At 58.0% G+C, this 16,551-nt stretch overlaps 1 protein-coding gene across 1 annotated transcript; it reads right to left on the reverse strand.

The window, feature by feature from the left end:
- Positions 1–838: 838 nt before the first annotated feature.
- AGPAT2 (1-acylglycerol-3-phosphate O-acyltransferase 2) lies at positions 839–10,843 on the reverse strand. The gene is made up of 6 exons (XM_084272501.1): positions 10,571–10,843; positions 6,524–6,657; positions 5,812–5,987; positions 5,544–5,639; positions 3,867–3,939; positions 839–3,047 (listed from the first exon to the last, which is right to left on the reverse strand). The coding sequence occupies exons 1-6, from the start codon at positions 10,771–10,773 to the stop codon at positions 2,896–2,898; spliced, it is 834 nt and encodes a 277-aa protein (XP_084128627.1). The 5' UTR covers positions 10,774–10,843; the 3' UTR covers positions 839–2,895.
- Positions 10,844–16,551: the final 5,708 nt, after the last annotated feature.

The following is a 16,551-nucleotide window of genomic DNA, read 5'->3' on the forward strand; positions in this document are numbered from 1 at the left end:
GTCCTGTGCTGGCTGGGTGCAGGGAGCAGGTATCCATCCCTGCAGCTTCTGTCCTGCCCTCTGGGACCAGCGTCCCTCCACGAGCTCTGGAGGTTGGCTGGTGTCTCACTGCTTCAGAGTGTGGGGGCTGCAGCAGCTCAACTCCTGTTACCTGCTCACAGCCCTCTGCACCCCCTTGGGCTCCGTGGAGTAGTAACAAGGGTGAAGCTTTTACATGGGCCTGAAGGCACAGAAACTGTTTTTTATTTGCTTTAGTAGGAAACCTTGTCCTGCAACACTCCCACCCTGGCACAGAGGGGACAGGGACAGACCTGTGCCGCTCCATGGAGCCAACAGGGTGAGGCCAAGGAGGGAGGGACAGTCCTCTGCAAGCCTGGACCAGGCACCGGGGCCTGGCACACCCTGGGGCTGGTGTAGCTGGTGTCTCCCAGATCCAAGAGCCACTGTGCACACAGCTGCAGCCCCCAGCATGGTTTGCTCAAGGCCAAGGACACGGGTGCAGCAGCACAGACGTGACTGACCTGGCACAACACTTTGCTGCTTGTCTAGTGCAGAGCTGCAGGAGCCACGTGGGCAACAGCCACTGCAGGGGCTGAGCCAAAATACAGCCCATCCACACAGGCAGCATATTCCCCTTCCCCTGCATGAGGTCCCTCCAGGAGTCCATCCTCCTAGTTCAGGACTGTGGCTCAGTGTGGGCTCCGGGTGCAGAAGCACACCCCTTCTGCCTGTGGGAGACAGGGTGGGGACAAGGACCTGCTGTTCCCCATCAGCACCCTTCCTCTGCCCCCAGCAGCCCTCCCCACCCCCCAGCTCCCACACAAGACCAGGAGCCACCTTTATTTAAATAACCCAAGGTGTATTTTTTGTTTGTTTAAAGCACACGGCGTTACTCACAACCCAATTGAAAGTGAACAGCAGAGAGCTGCCCGCAGAGGCACTGCTCCCTCCTCCCAGGGAGGGATGCAGCAGGAGCCACGCTCTGGACATGGATTCCCCTGGGTTTAACCTCCATGACAGCCTTTTCTCTGCTGCTCTTACAAAGTGCTGGTTCGGTTCCCATCCTCCCACCCAGACCCGTCCCACAGCGGGTCTGACCCCTGAGTCTGTACTTTAAGGCCCCTCCAATAAAGCCCCCCAGCACCATCTCAGCCCAAGGGCTCTGTCCCTTGGAGACCAACGGCTCTAGGGGAGCTCCCTGCCTTTGCCAGCTGAGGTTTTAACCCCAAAATGCCATATGACAACAGTGCCACCAGCACAGCCCCAGACAGGCTGCAGGAGCCCCTGCACTGGTTACCCCAGCAGCCCCAGGCAGCTTATGCCAAAGTTCCACCCCTTGCGCCATGGAGAGCTGAAGCCCCCCCCGGAACCAGGGTGAGAGGTGGTAGGTACACCCTGGAACCACAGCCTGAGCCAGCCCTGCTCTTTGCAGACAGCATCACCAGTTCTGCAGCTCCCACCGAGGGCTCCAGGAGCCCTGCTGCTCCGTCACCCCAAGGCACAGGGGAAAGCCCCTTACCCAAGCCCGCTTCCCCAAGGGGGGAGAGAGCTGGAGCCTCCCGAGCCCCGTTCCAGCCGCAGCTCCCCAGCCCTGCGGCTCTGCAGGAGTCCTGCCCAGCCTTGCAGAGCAGCAGCTCCCCCGAGGGCTGCACAGACATGCGGGACAGGCACCATCTTTCGGCCACTGCTGACCATGACAGGAGGAGCAGCGAGCACGATGGAGCCCTCCGCATCTGCAGCAGGTACTGGGGGCAGCGTCAGGGTGTCTGCTGAGCCAAGGTCAAGCCACCATCACAGCAGGGACTGGGGAGACAGTTGGCCAAGCCCAAGGAAGCTCTGAGCCAACCCAGGTGCGTGGCACACAGGGTATCCTGAGGCATCGCCATCAAGAAGCCACACGTCAGGATGGGTTTGCTCGGGACTCTGACAGATCTCTGCAGGTTTTTAAATCAAGCTGGTGGCTCTGAATGGTAGAAACAAGCATGGGGCTTTGTTCAGGAGATTAAACTGGCAAGGCTGGGCAGCATTCAACTAAACTCTGCCCAACCTGTTATGTACTGGCTTGGCTAGTCTGCAGCTTGCCTCTCCACTGCTGCACCCCTCCATGAGCAAGGGCACTTGTTCAGACAAGGCAGTCGAGCCCAAAGAGATGCTGGAAGGCTGAGCAGCCCCACACATTCCCCTCTGCAGCCCAGCTGAGGTTATCTACCTGCGGTGCTTCCTTCAAAAGGGAAAAGCCTTGGCACAGCAGTGCCCAGGCAATGCAGAGCCCCAGCATGAGATGCTGCTGTGACTCAAGGGCACCTCTCAAGGAGATGGGCCCCACTCCAGAGACCACCCAAGAGCTCCACCGTGCTGGGTGGCAGCGCTTGGGGCTGCCCAGGGAGGGCACCACGCTCCCAGTGCTGCTGAAGAACCAGACTCCAGCTTTCCACCTGATTCTCAGCCCTGTTTGAGCAGCATCAAGGTTGTGCAAATATGAACTGCTGCCTGGTGGTTTCCACCTGGGACAGCACAGGGCCAGCCTTGCAGGGACAGGGGTGTAGGGACACTCACATGAGGCAGAGCCCAGCCTCCAGCCAGGTTTTTGTTGTCACCCCACGCCAGCTGCCTGAACTGGGGGAACTCACCTCACCTGGTCATTGAGCCCTTTGGTAGCACAAGTTTGATGCCTGAGAAATTCAGAAAAAGGAGACGTTTCATTGTGAGACAGTGAACCCATAAGGGAAATCCACTCAGTGGGGAACCTCAGCGCTGGCTTGACACCCGGTCTGCACCAGTCCACAGTGTTCCCAGAGTCACAAGTCATTGCAGAGGAAGAGAAGTTCCTTCGGTATTTGGCAACAGACGGGTCCCTTCAGCCACCACCACACGGTGACGCCACTGGAGAACCATCTAGGATGAGTCCTTGGCCTCACTGGGACGGCCAGACAGCCTGAAGAGGGTTTCCCTCATGGTGTGGAAGCATCTGTCCGTGAGGTCGGTGACATCGTCTGACGTCAGGCCTTTGGTGTCTATCGGAGGCAAAACCTCAACCTTGATTTTGCCTGGGAACAAGAGAAAAGCCTGTGAGAAATCCACACACACACCGGAGAACTGTTCTCTGCCCTCTCAGAACCTCCTCTCCCCCCGCCCTGGACAGCCCCAGCACAGCCCTTGCCCGCTCCAGGCCTTCAGGCACCCACCACAGGCGGCGGCCATGTTTTGTCTCTGGAAAGAGACCTCCCTGGGGATCAGGCCCTGCCCTCCAACACCTGCCCCAAGCAGAGCATTTCACTGCACTCAAACTGACACCCCAGAAAGAGCCGGGCCCTTTCCAAGGCCGCTGTTGCTCTGCTCCAAGAGACCAGGAGAGCCCATGGCCAGAGACCCGCTGAGCTCCAGGGCTGTGCCAGGCGCGGCCTGCACCACGCACTCCCTCCTTCCACTTCTACCCAAGCAGGGAGCACGCCAAACCTGCTTCCCCCCCAGGGTGAGAGTTACTGCCCCAAGCTGACTGAGCCCCCACTTTCTTCCTTGGTTTGCTTGCAGAAGGTCCCTGCTTTGAAAGGTCAAGAAACAGAGCCCACTTGCTTCTTCCCCCAAATCCTCGCCAAATGACTTGGGCTGTGGCAGTTAGGAGGAGGAGAGTCCAGTTTTTAAGGAAAACATCCCTCACCTTACTTAATCACACTCTTTCCCGAGTTAACCCAGCCCAGGATCTGGTGCCAAGTGTTTTGAGGTGGCTCCACACATCTCCCAGAGGAACTCCTCCTGTTCACTCCGGCTCTGCTTCCCTCCCACACCCTTGTGAGCCAGATCTCCACGTGGGTACGGCACCAGCCCTATCTCAGAGGGACTGTAAAGGCCCACGGGCTCTCTGGTACCTGATGTAAACAGATTCTTCTTTGGGTTATAGAAGGTGGTGTAGGAGGAATATACCACTGGGATCACTGGGACCTTAGGGGAGAAGAAGAGGAGTTACTTGCACTGCAGCATCTCAGGGCAGCAGATAAGCAACAAAGCCCATATGGTAGAGGTGGCCTGGCCCAGCTCCCAGACACACAGGGCACCCACAGTCCCACAAGCAAGAACCACTTCCAAAGGCTGGGATGGTCAAGAGTCAAACACAACCAAAACCACTCCCAAGCAACTCAAGGTACGAGCATGTTCAAGTCATGAGGGCCAAGTTACACTTCTGACTCAGGTCAGCACTGGCTTTTGGAGCTCCTCATCCCAAGCCAGGCTTCAAAACACAGGTATTTTCTGGGCTGCAAACATCAGAGGAGGCTGTTTTGACAGGCCTTGCCCCGCTGTACAAGCACATGTTTGGGGCAGGCCAGCTGGTGCACCTTTGGCTTCCAAGAAAAGGAGTCACCAGTTGGAACCAATTGCTCCCAGGGAAGGTTCAGACAGGCAGACACAGCCAGGAGGGCAGGCACAGAGTCCTTACGTCAGTGCTGTCAGCACACACACACACACACTCTGCAGCCAGTGACTCGGGGGGGAGTGGTAGCAGAGGTGGGCACCATTTCCACTGGCATCTTTTCCTTCCAGCAGTTGCCAGCCTCTGCCTCAGTTGCATCACCTCAGCAGGAATGGGGATGGTACAACACAGGCTACACCCTGGGCTCAGCCAATCGAACTCAGCGGGAGATCTGGCACCTACTCCCCTTTTCAGGATCCCTGGTATAACACCTCTTTTCCCCTCAGGCCTCAAGTCATCCCAGTCCTGAGGTGTGAGGCAGAGCACACAGGAAGGCAAGGCACCCATCTCCTCCCAGCCACCTCTCCAGCACCTAGTCCCCAGCACCAGGGAGCAGAGCAGGGTGGCCCAGCTACCAGCACCCAGGCAGCTCTAACTGCCTGAAGCCAAGCAGCTCATTGCCTGCTTCCCAACTAAGTGCTCATGGATCTTGTCATTTTGGAGAGAGAAGGCATTTAAGACATGCCAAGGAGTGCCACACAGCTGCCTGGGAGGGAGCAGCTATTTCCACACAGAGCAAGCCCAGCTGTTCCTCTGAAGCACCAGCTTCAACAACCCTGAAGCAACACCACACGATTGCAACCTGAGGGATTGAGAAACACATCAACAGCTCTGGGATTCCCCAGGCCTGCTCAGAGCACAGCACATGCTGATCTTCCTGGCCCAAGCAAGCTCTGCTGTGCTGCAGCCATGCTCCCAGCATCAGGGCACCGACTGCACTGCCAGGCAGCTGCCTGCAGAGCCTACAGCGAGGGGATGGGGTGTGCTTGTCCCCCAGGTCTTCCTGCCAGATGGACACTGGGAAAGCAGTGCTGGTCAGGAAGGAGAAAGGGTAAGACAACTTCTCCACTGTCCATGACTGCTCATCCCCAGGAGTCGAGTCAGCCTGGCAGGGGATGGAGGAGGCTCTTGGGTCCTGCTGGGCATCACTTGTGACACCCAACAGTGGTTTGGGTGAGGAGCTCTGCTGTGACCTGAGGACGCAGCTCACCAGAGAGCAAATCAACCACACGACCAGTCTGCGTGCCACTGCAAAAGCACTCAGGGTCCTCCCTGTGCAGGAGCAAGGTGCTGTTACCTGTGCCTGGACAGCAAGGTGAAATGCTCCTTTCTTGAACGGCAGCAAATCCCCGGTGCAGTTCCTTGTGCCCTCTGGGTACACCCACACCTTCACCTGCACGTGGGGAGATAAGGCTCTGCTCCAGCAACCCACTTCCTGCTGGCCAAGCCACCAGCCAGCCGTGCCAGCAGCTGCAGGCAGCTGAACTCCAGGAGAGCCACATCCCTCTGCACCACCCCCAGACACCCAGGCACGTGCCACCCTGCCACATGCCGGTCACACTCACATTTTCAGCTGTCATCGTCTTGGCCACCTCTGCCATCACCATCTTGGCACTGGTGGTGCTCTTCCTGTTGATGAAGATGACGCCACCGAGGTAGATGATGAGCCCCACAGAGCCAGCATACATCAGCTCTTTCTTGGCCACCTGGACACAGTCGTCAGGCAGGATCTCCATCAGCCCTAACGTGATGGCAGAGGGTGAGACCCAGCAACCCCCCAGCCCCCCACCCCACCGCCTGCACCCAGACGGGACAAGGGACACGATCCGAGGTGAGGGGGTGAGTGGCAGGGACAGACCAGTGCCTCGTGTCTCTGCTGGCTCCTGCCACCATCAACAGAGCAACAGAGACTCGTTGTGCAGCAGAATTACAGGGCAGGGTGGCTGCAGGCTGGGCAAGACCCCCTCAAGAGGCAGCTCAGTCCTTGGCCCGAGTGTGCTCAGCAGGACCACCCAGCACACTCGGACACTGGCTGGGCTTGCTGTCAGCATGGCAGGGGTGTAAGAGGGAGCTGAGAAGCCCCTGAAGCTGAGCAGTACCTGGGGTGCTGCACAGAGGTGCCATTGCTCAGAGTGAGGGGCCACCCTTCCTGCATCCAGCACTGCGCAGGATGGGAACCACAAACCAGCTGGGGCAGGGGGATGCTCAGCCAGGAGATGTGGGCAGGATTCCCCTGATGGTAACCAAGACAACTGCTCCCTCCCACCAGCTCCTCACCCATCATGTCGAGCATGCTCTGGTGGTTGGACACAATGATAGCAGGGCCCTCCACCTCAAAGTTCTCCAGTCCCTTCACCTCAAACCTCAGGCCGAAGAAATACTTGAAGGTCTTGACCACAGACTTGATGATTCTGCAGAAGAGAGAAGCAGTCAGCAGCAGGGCAGAGAGGTGACAGGGTCTGCTGTACCCAGGCTGTGTGGAAAGAGACAAGAGCTCATTTTCCCTGTGGTCCACCCAGGTGTCTGCCCTGCACAGACCCATGTGCTTCAGGTGCTTTAGTTGCACACTAAGCCCTGTCCCAGCATCAGAATTTTACTGGACACCTGGGAGAAGCTGAGTGTAACTTTGAGGCCAGTACAGCCAGGCTCAACAGCCTGTGCTTCCTTCAAGCTGACAGCATCAGCTCACAACCAGGCTCACTGTGAGCTCTTTGGAAGACAAGAGTCCAGCCTGGAGCAGCTGCAAGAGCCCTGCAAACAGAGTGCAGAACGGAATCCCCCCCAAAGTCCAGGAAAGGAGAGAGACTGGTTTCCACACTGCATCAAGGACCACTCCTCCAGCTGCCAGTCCTATCCGCTGAGTGCTGTTTGCTTCCCTCCAACGCTGCCAATGTTTTCCTCCTGCAATCAGCAGAGCCCCACAAGTAGTTCAAACAGTTCTCCCAGCAGCTGCCGCTCCCCAGCACCCGTCACTTGAAGCCGGCTCTGCCAACCCTGCTCCCTGCAGCGCTGGGAGATGTGGGGTTGGAAGAGACCTCAAGAGATCATCGAGTCCAACCCCCCTGCCACAGCAGGTTCCTGGTTTGTGGGGTGTCATTACCCCAGGGAAGCCCAAGAAAGGAGGAGAAGAGTGAGAAACACCTCCCTGTGCAATGCAAGGGTGCAGCAGTGAGCAGGGTGCGCCCCACGCAGCTTGGCAGAGGCTGGGTGCCCCCGGCAAACCCACCTTCAAGCAAACGGCTTTTTCCCTGCCTGTCCTCACCTCCCCAGTGGATCTGCAGGTCTGGCTGCAAAGCTCCCAGCTTGCTTTCCCCTGCACCCCAGGGCTGGGGGCCCGCAGCTGGCAGGAGACACCGGCAGCTCTGCTCAGCCGTGCCCTTGCTGAGCGCACCCCGGCCCCGCTCGCCAGCCGAGCCCCTGCCAGCCCATGGGAGCTGGGCCCGTCTGTGCCACCCCCAGACAGGTGGGAGCTGAGGACCCTCCAACTGGGCCAAAGGACACGGGCAGAAGCTGGCAGCACTTGGGGGCTATTTTGGGCAGGGGAGCAGCCGTTTGTCAGAACAGAGGGCAGAGGAGCTTGCACACGAACAAAGACCCTAGGAGCAGCCACCAGCTCAGCTCTGCCCTTGAACAGACTCAGGAAGCACCGGGATGCCCTCCCCCAGGGCACACCTTCTCCCTTGAAGATGGGACAGAGCTCTCCTCCCTGATGAAGGAGACCAAGGGACAGCCACAGCTTCTCCCCCCCACCTCAGGGCACTGTCAGAGGACCAGCAGCTTCCCAGCACCATCAGCCTTGGAAGCATCCCTGTCACCCAGGGTGGGAAGCGAGCACCCAGCTGGCACCTCATCCAGGCTAGTCAGCAGCTCCCAGCATCTGCTCTCCAGAAGTATCCCCACCCCTCACCACCAGCTCTCCAACCACACACCAGCTTCCCCTGGCTGGCTCCTACCCACAGCGGGGTTCATTTTCCCTGTGGGGTTCCCCACCACACAGACCACTCAAACGCTGACCCGGGCACCGGAGTTCAGGCCAGGCCAACGCTCGCAAGTGACAGTGCTGAGTGACACCACTGCTGTCAGTCCCCCGGCATTCAAACTCACTGCAAAGGTCAGAGCTGCACCCAGGGAGAGGACACGGGGACGTACCCAGGCTGCAGCACTCCCTGAGCACCCACGGGCCTGCACTGAGGTTATGTGAGTGCAGCCCAGATGAAGAGACAAGGGGGCAGGTGAGGTGTGGCAGGGTGACACGGATCGGTGAGGTCACGGTGGATGCCATGCCATCAGACTGACCTAAATCCCAGTTCCCCTCCCTTCTGACTGCCAACCAAAAAAGAGGTCGTTGTTCTGGAAGTCACAGTGCTCAGTAGCTGCTGGGAGAGGCTGGTTACACATTACTCAAGAGCAACCATCCAACTTCCTCCTGCCAGTAAGGAGCCAGTGTTTCCTTGCACAAGATGTGGCCTGAGCTGCTTAAAGAGGTAAAGGGGCAGAGCTCAGAGGAAGAGAAGATTCCAGGTGACCAGCTGTCCTGCTGAGCTGGCTACATCATCCATGGAGTTCAACAGATGGGTCCTACTCTTCTTCAACCCTGCAAGCAGCTCCTTTGCTGGTAGGAACGATCCTGACTTGGTGTGGTCACTGATGGAGAGAGAGGGAAGTCTGATGTGCTTATTGCCAGATACAAAGAGAGAGTAGAAAAATGAGCTGGAACGTGCTTTTTCAATGGATCTATAACAGCCTGAAACCCAGCAGCCCCAGCTTCACATGCTCTGCACCACAGCCTGTGACTGAGGTCTTTTTAGGATCCTCTGATTTTCAAGGATTAAATGAAGAGTGCTTACCAGACTGGAAAATCTTGGAAGAGGTTTCACTGCTTAGATAAACAGCTCTCTATCTCTATCAGACACAGAGGGCAACCTCTTCCAAGTCACACCGGCGCTGGAGCCAGGAGGACAGCAAGGACGGGGTGTTCTGACTGGGCAGCAACACCGTTATCTGTCCACCAGCATGTGCCCTGCTCCAATCCTCTTCGCTGGACTGGAATAAGCAGGCTGGGACATTGTAAAAATAAGGAGCTTGCTGGATCACCTCAGCCACAGACCTCCCAGGGGCTGGGAAACATGACCAGGATCATGAGCCAGCACCAGCACATGGAAACGATGGGCTTAAGTTACAGGAAAAGGGCGGTTCTGGCCAAAATTCAGCCGAGTTTCAACATGAGTAGTTGCCCAGTGCAAGGAGTCCTTGTTTGCAAAGAGTTCCTTTAAGTTTACAGCATATTTAGAAAGTTTGAGGGCGGGGAAGAAAACGAAAGCATCTCCATAACTAACATCGTAAATCCTCCCAGCTGCAAAGCCGGCTGCACATCAGAAAGCTGCTCCTGAGCCAGGCAACCAAGGCTGCAGGCAGGGCTTGGATGGATACCCCCAGGGCTGGGCTGGGTACCCCCGGGGCTCAGGACAGCTATTCCCAGTGCCTGCAGCCACAGCCCCAGAGCTGACCGCAGACCATGGGCTTGGGCGTGCAGGGCAGAGCCTGCTCCCTGAGCCCAGCCTGCCAGGGCCAAGCCACAAACCAAAGTCCAGCTCTGGCAGCTGAGATGCTGCCCAACCTTTGATCCAAAAGGATGTACGATGACAACAGGGCTCCCCTTTCCCCTGCACCCACAGAACTTGGCCTAGGCGTGGATGGCTGGAGTAGGTAAAAAGCTGCCTCTGGGGCAAAGCAGGGAGCTCAGGCTGTCCTGTGCTGGCAGCAGAAGGGTCAGCTCTGCCCTTAAAGCCTACCTTTGCATGTAGAGGAGCTGCTGTGCTCCAGCAGCTCCCCACCACTGCCCCAGACACCCCAGAGAACACACAGGTGCCCCAGAGAGCTGCACAGCTCCTCGTGCCAGGCCACAGGCAGCACGTTAAACACCACCCTCCAGCAGACACAGCCTGTACCACCCCCCCCAGACACACACAGCTGTCACACTGCCTTCCCCAAAACCAGCACAGCACCAAGAGCGTGGCCACTTCCCACCACCCTCACACCTTCCAGCCCCCCCAGAGAAGGGTGCTCAGCCCCAAACAGGGCGAGGGCACTGCTATGGGTCAGAGCTGCCCCTCACCACAGCCCCCATCACCCTCCACGAGCCAAGGGCCACCAGCACACCCACACCGTGCCCCTCCTTCCCCGCAAGCCCCCACCCCGAGCTTGGGCCTGATGCCGATCCCCCCACCCCCCCCGGTTTATGTCACACCCCCTACCTCTGCCGTGCCCGCCGCGGGGCTGGTTCACCCCAGACCCCCCTCCCCGCCCCCCCATCTGCCCGCTCACCTCATGTTCTTGACGGTGCGGCCGCCGTTGACGAGGAGGCAGACGGGCGCCGTGAGCGCCGAGCCGACGATGCACAGCGCGGAGTAGAAGCCGATCCGCAGCGTGAAGTTGACGGCGGGGCTGAGCTCCATCAGCACGGGCAGCAGCAGCAGCAGCAGCAGCAGCAGCACCGCCGCGCCCCACAGCAGCCACCCCGGCTCCATCCCGCTGCCTTCGCCTTCCCCCGCGGCGCTGCCCGGCCGAGACGCCGCCGCTCCCGCCGCCTCCGCCGCCGCACCGAGCGGCGTGGGCTGCCCTCCCCTCCCCTTATGTGGGCGGTGCGGCCGGCCCGGCCCGCCCTGCCCCGCCGCTCCCCCTCAGCCGGGGCGGGACGGTACCTTCGTGAGGAGGCTGAGGATGTGGGGTGCCCTCAGGGTGCCCCTGTGGGGTTTGGGTGCGCTCATGGCACGGCGAGGAGGGGGGTTGGTCCCTCTCATGGTGCTGTGCGGGTCTGTTAGAGTGGTGTTTTGGGGGTACCTCATGGTGCCAATGGGGGAGGGGGGGCACTTTGGGACCCTTCGTGGCACGGTGTGGGGGTTTGGGGTGCCCTCTTGGCATTATGTGAGGGTTCTGGGTCTCCCCATGGTGCCGTGTGGGGTCTTTGGGTGGCTCCCAGCACATCGTGGGGTCTTCAGGTCCATCAGGAACATCCACAACCGGCCCAGGTCAGCGCGGGTCAGTTGCGCATCTCGGTGACAGGTTCCCACTTGCCACATCTCCCTGCCCTGCTCTCACCCATGTTCTCAGCTGGTGCTTGATGCTGGTTTCCCACCAGCACAAATGTGCTGAGTGGGATGGACCTATCCTTGCTGGGCTAAGGTCAGGGAGCAGGCACGACGACTTTGTGGGTGCAAAGCCGGCAAGGGAGATGAAAGCACGTCTGCTGGAACCAGCACAAACTGTTTCACTGGCCTCAGCAGGTTTTGCAACACTTTTTATAGCAAAGCCCCAGTCCCATGGGTGGCAGTGACCTCACCGGGCTAAGATGTGACCCTGGCGCTGCAGTCCTGAGCATCCTCTTGGTATCCACAGCTGTACAGCTCCTGGAGAACTCAAGGAAAAGTGATTGTCCCTCTCCAAATAGCTCTCATTCCCTCTGCTCTTGCTGGACTCCAGAACAGTGGGAGCAGGCTGTTCCCAAACGAGCCATTGCCGAATGAAGGGGTCTCACCTCTCTTCCACTGCCCCTTGGCATCTCCAACGCTTGAAGCAGGAGACAAGCTCCTTCTCTCTGCCCGAGAGCCCAAGGCCAGCACTCCCTACAGCTGCCAGGCAATGACATCTCAGAGCCAGTCTCATGATTCCCACTAATGCCACAAAGAACCTTTATTGTATTAGCATCTCAACACAGCATTAGATTAATCCCTCTGGCCTGCATCGTACGGGCTGGTCAGAGAGCCTTGCTCCAGCACCGTGCCGGCCAGCATATGCCTAGGAAGTCAGAGACCTTTCCAGCTTGAACATACACTGGCCCAGAGTGATTCCACATGATCCTGGTGACTTTCCCTTTTGTTGACGTGGGAAGAAAGTCACCGGTGATCCACAACTTGGGATCTGCTCAACTTGGAAACGCTGGCTGCCCTCAGGAAACTGAGATGGGAACCCCAGCAAGGCTGTGGCACTGAGGGCGACCTGCACCTGCAGATACGGCGTGGGGGGGATGGCACCTGCACGTTGGCTTCCCATGTGGGCTCCTGAAGGAGCTCAGCAGCAACACCCTTCTCCCCACGCTCCCCGACAGATTATCTGGAGCAAGGCAAACGCAGTGTTTAATATTAGTCTGTAGCTCAAGGATTTCTGGTGCCAGATTAGCAGCCAGACAGGGGCCTGCCTCCCAGCAAGCAGGGCTGTCACGCTGAATTATTTCATAAGGCGAGCGGGGATGCTGCCAGATGACGACAGCCTGTGCGTTACCATCACTGTAAGAAACTGCCTGAGAGGGGAGGGTTGGTGAGCCTCAACACGCTGGGTAACGCAGCAGGGATCATGTCATCACCCATGAAACAGGGCTGGTTTTGGCCAGAGGGAGAGACAACCCCCCTTCCCCGCCCTCCCGAGCCTCTCAGCAGCCAGAGTGATGCAGTTCCAAACCCCAGCTTACTAGATTGCGTTGCGTGTTTTACATATTTAAACTCCTGGCTGAATTATTTAGGCACATTGCAAGTGTACCCTGCAGGTAGTCTTGCAAGAGCAAGCATCCAGCCAGTGCTGGGAAGGAGTAAATATCCAGCAGCAGCAGCAGGAGCTGCTGGTGGAGGGTACTGGTGGTACCCACTGCCTGCCAGCACCCTCAGTGAGGACCTTGAAAAGCTGCCTTGAAAAACTACCTTGAAAAGGTAAAAGAGTGCTGGCAGCAAAGCACGGTGAGAAGTGTCCACAGAGCATGGCTGATGGGAGGGCTTCTGTGGCTGGGTCTGTGGAAAGCCATCAAGCTGAGACTGTCACCCTTGGCTGTAGTTTTCTGGTGTCTTGTAATAACCTGGCAGTGATTTTTATCTTTTCTTTGCCTTAATTTGTTGCTTTCCTTGGAAACAGCATCACTTCTGATGACAAGCTTCTGACTGGAAAAGAGATGGAGCCAGGGAGGAGGCCTCCCATGCATGAGGAGAGGGAAAAGAGGGAAGGCTCTTAGCAGGGTAGGAAGGAAGGGCAGATGTGCCCATCACTGTGCAGGTTGTAGAGGAGCAGGAGGCTTGAGTCTGGGCAGGTGGGTGCTCAGTGAGGACCCCCAGCGAGGCACAGCCTGTGCTGAAGGAGGGCTGGGTCTGTCTGTGGTGGCTTCTCCCCCCACCTCACCACACGTCTGCCCTTGATGTCTCGTGGCATTTTTGGCAAGTCCCTACCCAGCAGCCTGTTTCCCTTCGCCTCCTGCCAAGGGACGTGTGCTGAAAGCAGCAGCTGGGTTTGGGGATATTAAAAGCAGGGGGAGGAGGAATTAACCAGCCCAGCTTCATTCTTGGCCCTGTCAAGGCACGCACACACGTGGCTTGTGAGCCCTCCTGGGAAGGGCAGGCAGTACGGGCAGCATGACACCCCAGGGAGCTCGAGCTCCCAGACAGCAACCCCTGCTGTAGTATGGTGACCTATCTTCTGCCAGACCTCTGTCACTCCATCCAGCCATCCTTCCCTCTGCCTCTCCATCCACTCGCTGACCCGCCCGCTCCCCTCTGTCTCCACTAGCAGCTGGCTTTGTGAGGTGTCTCAGACGGTGTCACTGTGTCTCACCTCTGCACAGCTCAGGACGTGTAACCCAGCCCAGTGTGATGCTGCCAGAGCTTGTTCCCACACGGGAAGCGTCACAGACTGGTAACCTGTGCCGCCTCTGCACTGGCAAGCAAGGCTGCCCTAAGGGCTGGCACCAACCGGGTGGCGTCACCGAAACCTTCTCCTGGAAAACGCTGCTCTGGCAAAGGCAAATGAAGAGCTCTGGCCTGGGCTGTCCCTATTGCTGTGCATGTCAGGGCTGCTCAGGGCACAGTTTGTGCTATGGATCCATCCATCCATCCATCCATCCATCCATCCATCCATCCATCCATCCATCCATCCCACTGGTACCAGCCTGAGGGCACCAGGGATGGGAGGTGAAGCCCCCCTGCTGCTCCTAGCGTGGGTGACACAGAAGCCCACTGCCAAGCCCTGCACAGAGCTTCACACCGACCCCAGCTGCTGTGCTGGCTCCTGCTGCCCCATGCCCATGTTCCCTTTAGTTCCCGGGCCTCCAAAGAAGCACTAACACATCAGAGCTCTCGTGACAACAGAGTAAACACTCGGGGAGTAACCGGGCTGTTGACTCACTGTGGTTTTTTGGTGCTACAGTCACCCACAGGGCTACACAGCAACAGGGTTGCATAAAAACCAGAGGCATGAGACTGCTGAAGCACCCTGACGCCGGGGATGTGCCGGCACAGCCTGCCATGGTGGCTGGAAAGAGAAAGAGCCTGAGGGACTTTGACTCCAGGAACACGCAATTAAGAGAGAAACAGACTGTAAAAGTGTATTAGATCATCAGAGCCTTCCTTCCTGTAACCTGTCCTCACCTCCACAGAGCTCTGTGAAGAAAGCAGCAGTGTTATCTGTGTGTTTGCTCTGGGCAGCTGTGGTCTCATGGCCCTGCTGTCAGGCTCTGGAGCACTGGGTGGGTTTTGGGACCCAGGAAAGCCCTGCCAGCTCCCCCAGGAAACACCCCATGGGGCACCCAGCCCTGCTGCTCCTCACCCCACTCCTCAGCTGTGCTTCTTAAAGATCTGCTTTCTCTGAGCTTACCTCTGCCTGGAATAAACCCCAACCAACTGTTTCTACCCACGTAAGAGACGGGGCTGGTTTGGCAGGATGCTTATCGGGCACGAGGAACAAACAGCCCCGCCGAGTGCCAGGGCACCGCTGCTCTGGCTGGCAGAGGGGCTGGAGACCCGTGTTTGCAGAGTCAGTGCACCATCAGTCAAGGACTATTGCTAGAGCTTGACACCCCTCCATGCCCCCCCCCAACACCAGGGTTTATTTTTCTCCTCCTGGGAAGACTGTGCCAGAAGCAGGAGATGGCAAAAACCCCACGAGGCTGCGAGGTCTTACTGCTGCAATGGCACTTGGACAGCCAGGCTGGAAATCCCCCTGCAGCTGGTGTGCTCTGCAAGTCATCACAGCGTCAAGACATCTCAGCATCCACCCCAGGCAGGGCTCTGGGTGAAATGAGTGGCCCAAGCACCAGGCAGCTTTGGGAACAGCATCTCATCTGCCTGCAGCACTCAAGCTGCCATGGACTTAAGGTTGTAAAACTGGCATTACTCTCCCCCCACACACCAAATGCAATAGGATTAAGCTTTTTCTCAAATGCTGTGTATAAATAAAGGAAATCAAATTGTTTCTAATGGATTTTATGCTGCTGGGTGGTTGGAGGCTGAGGGACTTAACAGGGAAAGCAAAGCCATCAGCCCAGGGCTTCTCCTGATGGGCAACCTGGACTGAAGAGAGGTTTGCTGCATCTCCCACGCCAGACCTCTCATGTCAGGGAGCCACCAGCAGTATAACTTGCCATGCCAGGGCAAGACTCAGGTGATGGTGCTGAGCCCTGTGTGTGTGTGGGGGGGGGGGTTCAGGGCTGTGACTCTGTCAGGTGCTCACAGCCAGCATGTGCCTGCTGTGTGCTGCTGGCACAACCTGCAAGCTCCTCATCCCCTCCTCTCCCAATCCCTTTGATCCCTTGGCTGTGGATGTGTAGCTGTAATTACAGCAAAGGTGAGGATCCTGTTTCCCCAGAGAGCCCCAGTAATTGCCACAGCACAGCGGCCCATGGGAGCAGAGGCAGCAGGAAGCTGGGGCTTTGGGAGCTGAGGAGAGATGTGCCCCAGAGAGGAAAGGGATGCTGATCACCACCTCCAAAAGGGCATTTCCCTCACTCTGAAGCATCACTTGGTACCTGCTCAGTACAGGCTCTGTTAGCAGGAGCCATGCTCTTTCCCAGTGCTCCCTCCAGTACCCAGGCAGCTAGCAGGGCACTGAGGGTGGTGTTCCCAGGCTGCCAGACCCGCTGGCACTGTGCTGTGGGCTGTGCCAGCGCCCCGGGATGCAGCAGTACTGAAGGACCTTTGGGCTGGGTCTGAAAGTGCAATGATACATCAGCTCTTCTCAGCAACAGGACAAGGGGCAGTGGGTGCAAGGTGGAGCACAGGAAGTTCCATATGAAAATAAGGAGGAACTTTGTCACTGTGAGGGTGAGGGAGCCCTGGGACAGGCTGCCCAGAGGGGTTGGGGAGTGTCCTTCTCTGGAGACATTCAAACCCTCCTGGATGTGTCCTGTGTGACCTACTCTAGGTGATCCTGCCCTGGCAGGGGGGTTGGACTAAATGATCCTTCAAGGTCCCTTCCAATCCCCCAGCATTCTGTGAGCTCAGCTTCTGCAGCGTGGGGCTGAGCTCAGCCCACGTAGGAGCCCACAGCACATCCAG

This window comes from Gallinula chloropus (assembly GCF_964237585.1).
Source record: "Gallinula chloropus genome assembly, chromosome: 18".
Taxonomy (NCBI): domain Eukaryota; kingdom Metazoa; phylum Chordata; class Aves; order Gruiformes; family Rallidae; genus Gallinula; species Gallinula chloropus.